Source organism: Hyperoodon ampullatus, assembly GCF_949752795.1.
Source record: "Hyperoodon ampullatus genome assembly, chromosome: 3".
Classification (NCBI taxonomy): Eukaryota; Metazoa; Chordata; class Mammalia; order Artiodactyla; family Ziphiidae; genus Hyperoodon; species Hyperoodon ampullatus.
Window position 1 is genome coordinate 171604529 of NC_136916.1, and position 8204 is coordinate 171612732.

An 8204-nucleotide genomic window follows, 5' to 3' on the forward strand; every position below is an offset into this window, starting at 1 on the left:
CAGTCTGGGAATCCTGCAGGGCCTGAGCCCTTCTCCTCAGGACTCTAGCCCTGGCTGAGGACATTGGACAGAATGTTCCATAATTTCCTTCAATTCTGGAGCTCCTTGTAACTAAGCATCCTGTTTTCCAAAGTGACAGAGACCAAGTTGTACTCCTGCAGCTGGTGTATAAGAGTCCCTTTTGCTTTACAGCCTTGTGAGTATTGAGTGGTGATCTTGAATTTTTTAGCTCTTGTCGATCTGATGGCTGTTGGATGGTAACTCGTGTTTTAGTTTGCGTTCCTCTGCTTACTGAAGTTTAGCTTCTTTGTGGTTATTTATTCTTTTGAGAAGTGCCTGGACATGATTTTTGCCCAGTTTTCTACTGGAAGTGTATCATTTTCTTGCTGACTTGACACTAACATGATATGTATGATATATATAGTGTATATAGCATACATATGATAGACACATAGTACATACACACACACACACACACACACACACATATATTCCATATTGTCACTTAACTCTATTTTTTTTTTATTAGTTTCTGCTTTATAACAAAGTGAATCAGTCATACATATACATCTGTTCCCACATCCCTTCCCTCATGCATCTCCCTCCCTCCCACCCTCCCCATCCCACCCCTCCAGGCAGTCACAAAGCACCCAGCTGATCTCCCTGTGCTCTGCGGCTGCTTCCCACTATCTATCTACCTTACGTTTGGTAGTGTATATGTCCATGCCTCTCTTTCGCTTTGTCACAGCTTACCCTTCCCCCTCCCCATATCCTCAAGTCCATTCTCAAGTAGGTCTGTGTCTTTATTTCTGTCTCACCCCTATGTTCTTCATGACATTTTTTTTTCTTAAATTCCATATATATGTGTCAGCATACAGTATTTGTCTTTCTCTTTCTGACTTACTTCACTCTGTATGACAGACTCTAGGTCCATCCACCTCATTACAAATAGCTCAATTTCATTTCTTTTTATGGCTGAGTAATATTCCATTGTATATATGTGCCACATCTTCTTTACCCATTCATCCGATGATGGACACTTAGGTTGTTTCCATCTCCGGGCTATTGTAAATAGGGCTGCTATGAACATTTTGGTACATGTCTCTTTTTGAATTATGGTTTTCTCAGGGTATATGCCTAGTAGTGGGATTGCTGGGTCATATGGTAGTTCTATTTGTAGTTTTTTAAGGAACCTCCATACCGTTCTCCATAGTGGCTGTACCAATTCACATTCCCACCAGCAGTGCAAGAGGGTTCCCTTTTCTCCACACCCTCTCCAGCATTTATTGTTTCTAGATTTTTTGATGATGGCCATTCTGACTGGTGTGAGATGATATCTCATTGTAGTTTTGATTTGCATTTCTCTAATGAGTAAAGATGTTGAGCATCCTTTCATGTGTTTGTTGGCAGTCTGTATATCTTCTGTGGAGAAATGTCTATTTAGGTCTTCTGCCCATTTTTGGATTGGGTTGTTTTTTTTTTGTTATTGAGCTGCATGTTAACTCTATTTTTTATGACATTTTTTGATAGACAGAGGTATTAAATTTAATGTCACTGAATTCATTAATATTTTCCTTTATAGTTTTAGATTTTATGTCTTTTTTTCCCTCTTTTATTACCATCATTTATTTAGCCAATCCTTGTTGTGCATTATGATTGTTTCTTTTTTTTCAATCTATTATACAAATCAGTATGGCAAATATGCATGTGCATAGATCTTTTTTTTTTTTTTTAACATCTCTATTGGAGTATAATTGCTTTACAATGGTGTGTTAGTTTCTGCTTTACAACAAAGTGAATCAGCTATACATATACATATACCCTGATGGAATAATTGAGTATATGGAAAAATAAATAATATCAAACCAGTATTTCACCAATTCCAGTTGGATTATAGACAACCGTGAAAAGGAAAACTTAAGAACTTTTATAAGACAACTCTAATAAGCTCTGCATGGGGAGCTTTTATGTCTTGTTAAGGTATCCTTCTCTACACCAAGGTCATAAAGATATTCATTATATTGTCTTATAAAAGTTCTTAAGTTTTCCTTTTCACGGTTGTCTATAATCCAACTAGAATTGGTGAAATACTGGTTTGATTTTATTTATTTTTCCATATGGATACGCAATTATTCCAGCTCCGTTTATCCAAAGGCCCATTTCCCCCCAGTGATAAGCAGTGTCCATGTATGTGTAGCTCCATTTCCGTTCTTTTGGCTTATTTGTCTAAAGGTTAACTACTAAAGCTGTATAGTAATTTGTGATGTCTTATAAGGCAAGTTCCCCTACCTTATTCTTTTTTAGGAAATAATTTGGCTGTTATTATCTCTTTGCACTTTGATATACATTTTAGAATCAGCCTGCCAAGGAGCACCAAAGACCCTGTAGAAATTTTGACTGCAGTAAATCTATATGAATCACCTTGGGAAGAACTCATGTTTTCTGGATATTGAATCTCACACTCCTTGAAGATGTATATATATCTTTTTAGGTAGATGTACCTTTATGTCTGTTTGTAAACTACTCTTAATTTTCTTTATAAAGATTTTACACATTTACACATTGATAGATTTATTTCTAGATAATTTATATTTCAGCTATTATTGCAGTTGCTCTCTTTTTAAAATAAACATTTTATTGAGATATAATCCACAAACCACAAAATTCACCTTTTCAAAGTGTACAATTCAGTGGTTTTAGTATATTCACAGAGTTGGGCAACCATCACCAAAATCTAAGTTTAGAACAATTTTATCACCCCAAAAGAAACACCTTTCCCGTTAGCAGTTAATTCCCACTACCCCCTCCCTGCAACCCCTGGCAGGAAGGAATGAGTGAGTGAGTGAATGGATGAATTTATACCTGTGTAGCAGGCCTTACGTCAGACATTGCCCGGCCCCAGCCTTTGCTTTCTGTTTTATTTTGGTTTTATTTTCCCCTCCCATCTCTATTACTGGTCTGGTTTCCAAGCTAATCTCCAGCCTCTTTCAGTCTCCTCCACTCCCTGGCCAGATAACTTTTCCCAAAGAAAGCAATGTTCCGACCACTTCTTTGCTAGGAAGCCCCCTGTAGCTCCCTTGGGAATCTAGCTGCACTCCCAACACGGTTTCTCTGGGGAAATTCAGGCTGATAACTCAAGCACCTTGGAAGCAAACTCTGGGGATGCAACTCTTTTGTGAGTTGGAGAAGACCTCTTCTGGGCTCTTGGTTTGCTGCAGAGACCTCAGAAAGTAAACACAGTCCACCTCATTATTCTCTTCCACTTCCTCCTAAGTCAGAGCTATTTCGGGTTAACTCAGGGAAGAGGCTAAATTCAGCCTTGAAACCAAGCAGCCTCCATGATGGGCACTTTGTTTTGCTTGAGTGACTGCAATGATGGGTCTTTGGTTTTAAGGACAGCACTCATTGGGTCTCTTTAGACCGACCTTGGTGATCTTTTCCCTGACCTGCAAAGATGGGAGGGGGGATGCCAGGTCCCTCTTCAGTACCCACTCAGCATGCTTTACCCAAATGCCTGGTCCCTGCCAAGCCCTGTGCTTAGAGGTGGAGATCCAAAAGCTTGCTCTCTCAGGGCCTGAAGTCTAACTAAGGAAACTGCAAGAAACAAGAGACCCATGAAACAGATAACTGGTGCTTGGGTAGATGTCTGCCCAGGGCAGAGAAGGGAGTGGATGTACCTATGCCTCCTGTGACTTCATGCAAAGGCTAGGCCATGGAATCATCAAAATAAAAGAAGGGACCAATCTAGCACTCACAAACAAGCAAGCAGATACAAGCACTTTCACCTGCATACCCTATATCCCAACAATTCTTCTCTTGGATGTATGCAGCCAATAGGAAGTTGCACACACATAAATTTTACATCGAAAGAAAGCATTGCAAACAAATAGAACTCTAGTTAATACATGCATGTTGCAGTATCTAAGGGGAAGTGTAATTATATTTGAAGTCTACCTTGAAATATACCCCCCAAAAGATGAACGGATAGGTGCATGGATAGGTATCTGATAAAGCAAGTATAGTAACATGCTAATGGTGAAATTTAGTTGCTGATGTATGGGTGCTCACTATAAATTTTTTTTAGACTTTGCCATATGTTGAAAATTTTAATTTAAAACATTGGGGGAAATGCATACGTGTGTTTGCCAACAGAAATGTACAAGAAAGTTCATAGCAGCATAATGGCTTCAAACTGAAAGCAACGCAAATGCCCATCAGCAGTAAAATAAATGCAGAAATATGTAAGTCTGTTTATATAATGGGATACTTTCACACTGAGAATGAGCCACAGCTACACACAACATGGGTGAATCTCACCAACATAACATTGGGGTTGGGGGGAGAGTCAGAAGAGGACATGCTGTGTGGTTCTATTTCTATAAAATTCATAAACAGGCAAAACTAGCCTAGGATGTTAGAAGTCAGGATGATGGCTTTGAGAAGAAGGAAGAAAGACATCGTGAGTGGAATAGGGGGCCATAGGGCCTCCTGGGGTACTGGAACGTTCTGTTTCTTGATCTTGGTGACAGCTAACAGACATGAACACTTATCAGGTTGTACACTTAAAGTCTGTGCACTTTTCTTTATGTGTATTATACATCATTAAAAACTGTACTAGGGAGAAAAAGAAAGAAAGCCAAACAGTTCCAGTTAGAAAGTTTGCCTAGCCAAAGCTTTTTTTTTTTTATTTTAAAAGCAATTTTAATTAGAAATTACATCCTACATACAGGAGTTATTCCAAGAAGTTTCATTTCATTGTCTAGGACAGAGTGGACAGCTCTGAAAAGATGAAGTCTGGCTCCAATCACTTCAGGGGGGGTAGGAACCCCCTCTGAGCCTACCAAGTAAACCAAAGTTGTGAAGGAAATGAAACTTCCCATTAAGACATTCATTTGTTCATGCATTCCTGTTGCATTAATTCCCCTAGTCTTCACTGATTGTCTGTCTCTCCTCCACACAGACATCTATCCACATACGCTGTGTTCTGAATCCAGACTTGATCCACAAGGCATGACCTGGCCCTTTCAGGGGTTCCCGTACCCAGAGGAAGAGACATACAGACATTTCATCTTGCAGCCACACTCCTCACCTTCCCGGACTCCTTTTCGTGATTCTTCTCACATAGTTGTCCTGAGATAATCTTCTGACTCCTGCATTGATAAGTCAGGGTTCTCCAGAGAAACAGAACCAATAAGAGATACATAGATACATAGATAGCAGAAAGATGATAGATATGTAGATAGATAATAGGGAGGTAGGTAGATAGATAACAGAAGGATGATAGATGGATATATAGCTAGATAATAGCTAGATACATAGATAACAGAAGAATGTTAGATGGATATATAGATAGTTGATAGGTAGATAATAGATGATTGATTGATAGATAGATAGGGGTTTATTATAAGAAATTGGCTTATGTCATTATGGAGGCCAGCAAGTCTCAGGATCTGCAGGGTGAGTCAGCAACCAGGAGAGTCAGGAGAACTGATGGTTTCATTTCAGTCTGAAGGCCTGCAGGCTCAAGACCTGGGAAGAACCTAGGTTTCAGTTTGGATTCGAAAGCAGGAAAAAGCTGATGTCCCACCTCAAAAGCAGTCAGGCAGGAGGAGTTCCCTCTTACTCAGCCCTTTTCTGCTCTTCAGGCCTTCAACTGATGAGCTGAGGCCCACCCACACTGGGGAGGGCAATCTGCTTTACTCAGTCTACCAATTCAAATGTTAGTCTCATCCAGAAACACCCTCACAGACACACCCAGAATCATGTTTGGCAAATGTCTTGACACCCCGTGACCCAGTCAGGTTGACATATAAAATTAACTGTCACAACTCTAGAGCATGCATAGCCTTCCAGCTCTAAAGACACAGCTCTCTACTGGAAGAGATGCAGCCAGAGGCCCTGGCCTGGTCCATGTCACATTCCATCAAACAGACAAGCTGTCGATACCTCACATACATTGTTCATTTCTTACATATTGTTTGGATTAGTAATCAGTGGAAAAGAAGGCTTCAGCTGCCCACTAGGCCCCCTGGATGGCCACATTTATTATTTTAAAGAATAAAAAGAAAAGATTTTAGTTATTGCAAAATATATCATACATTCCGGAGAATCTCTGAAACAGTTGATAACGATAAAAATGAACCCCCGTGTACCTTCCCATCCAGCCTAAAAAATGGAAAATGACCAGTATATTGAAGGCCTTTGGTGCTCCTGCCAATGGCTTTCTACTCTGTCCTCACCTATAAGAAGCCACTCTCCTGAATTTTGTGTTAATCATTCTCTTGCTTTTTAAAAACGTCAAAGTATATGTCTCTAAATATATAGGTTTGGTTTGGCCTGTTTTGAGCCTTTATGAATTGACATATGCTGTGCGTATTCTGTGCAAGATGCTTTTTCACACTACCTGAAGTGTTGGGGCCTCATCCACGCCGTGACGTGTAGCCTCAGTGCGTATAATATTCTTTTTGGTGGACATGTCCATCGTATGGGCCATGTGTTGGTCTCTTCAACTCTTGGTGCCTGTTTGGGTAACTTCCAGTCCTCTTCTGTCACAGATGAAGCCCACAGAAGTGTTCCTGTCCCCATCTCCAGGTGCACAAGTGCAGGAATTTCTCTAGGGTGGACATGTAGATCAGGTGCTCAGCCCAGTTGTAGAATATATGTCTCTTTGCTTCTCTAGGTAATGCCAAGGAACTTTCCAGAATGATTATACCAATTTATGCTCCTGCTGGAGGTGATGCAGGTTCCTTATGATGTCCTCCCCACCTCCTTTCCATCCAGTCTGGTCTCAGTTAACCACCTTCCCTAGGTGCAGTCACCCCTGCTCACAGGGCAGCCAGTGCTTAGAGCACGGTGTGACTGTGATGCCCTCCTACACACTTCGTGCATATGCCAGACAGCACTTATCTAGGGTGGGATCCAATACGTGAAATTGTATTCAATTTCAAATTGCCGTGTGTCAAATTGCCGTCGCTGTGGGAGAGCCCACAGGTTTCAGTCGGACTACTGTGCAGCTGTCTGCTTCAAGGAAAAGGGCTAAATCGAAACCTCAGTGGAGTGGGTGGCGCCCAGGCTGGACTCCAGGGCTGATCTCTTTATGCCAGTGTCAGGACATTCATCCTTGAAATTGATCAGTCATGTTCTGCCATTTCTCCACGGCCAAGAGCAATGGGTCCCAAGATGGGCTCCATGGGAGATTTTTCACCCCCACCTGAGATCCAGTCCCCAGACAGGAGATCACTGCCCTGCCCAATCTGCCTGGCTATGGAGAGGATGCTTATAAACTATCATCTTTTGTGCTGCCTCTTTCCAATTACAGGTTAGCCTGGGGAGGAAGATAAAGACATTTGCAACCAAGATGGTAATCACAAGTGGAAATGATGAAGACAGAGGAGGCCAAGAAAAAGAGAGCAAAGAAGAGAGTGTCTTGGCGATGCTGGGGATTATCGGGACCATTCTGAACCTAGCCGTCATCATATTTGTATACATATACACCACTCTGTGAACGGCCCAGCGGGGCCTCAGGCCTTGGGATGGCCAAAAGACGGGAGTCCCGTGTGCCGGCAGATCAGTGACGGGACACCGCGCAAACAAGCAGCTTTGACCTACACACACCGTTCAATCAAATGTACCTTCGAACTTGATAAAGGGTCACCAAAATAAACCGATCCTGCTGCGAGGATCAGACACTAAAGCACAATGAATCCAACGAAACTCATTCACACAGCAAGGGACTCAACGTCGTTGGCAGGGGACCCGAAAGAACGCTTGGAAGACGCGCCTTTGACGCCATCTGGGAGCGGATGGGTGCGGAGATTCATTATCCCAAGTCGCTGAAGGCTGTCAAAAAGAGGAACAGGGCGGACGCAGCTCATGGTGTGTCTCCCAGGACACGCGATTCCTCCGAACTCAATGAGCTGTTTGGTACAAAAAACCACAGGGACAATCCTTTGACAAGCATCCCATTCATCAAAAGTGTCTATTTGATACCGGGGAGATAACTTATTTTTCTTTTTTCATTGGCTTGACGTGTGTATCTGTTCATATCAAGGTTTATAAATATATATTTTTAATAAATGTGCTCTATTTTTTAGCATGAACCAAATATTTGGAGAGGCGCTCCTGGATCCATAGAGCTTTCTTTGGTTTTACCTGCTTAAACCCCTAGACTGCAGATGTTCTGTTGTGTAATCACTCTAGTCCTA

The 8204-nt window shown here is 41.7% G+C and overlaps 1 protein-coding gene across 1 annotated transcript; it reads left to right on the forward strand.

Annotated features, from left to right (window-relative positions):
- Positions 1-7324: 7324 nt before the first annotated feature.
- Positions 7325-7504, forward strand: TUNAR (transmembrane neural differentiation associated intracellular calcium regulator; the record flags this gene model as incomplete). Its single annotated transcript, XM_079699429.1, has 1 exon — positions 7325-7504. Exon 1 carries the CDS (start codon positions 7358-7360, stop codon positions 7502-7504), a length of 147 nt encoding a protein of 48 aa, XP_079555555.1. The 5' UTR covers positions 7325-7357.
- Positions 7505-8204: the final 700 nt, after the last annotated feature.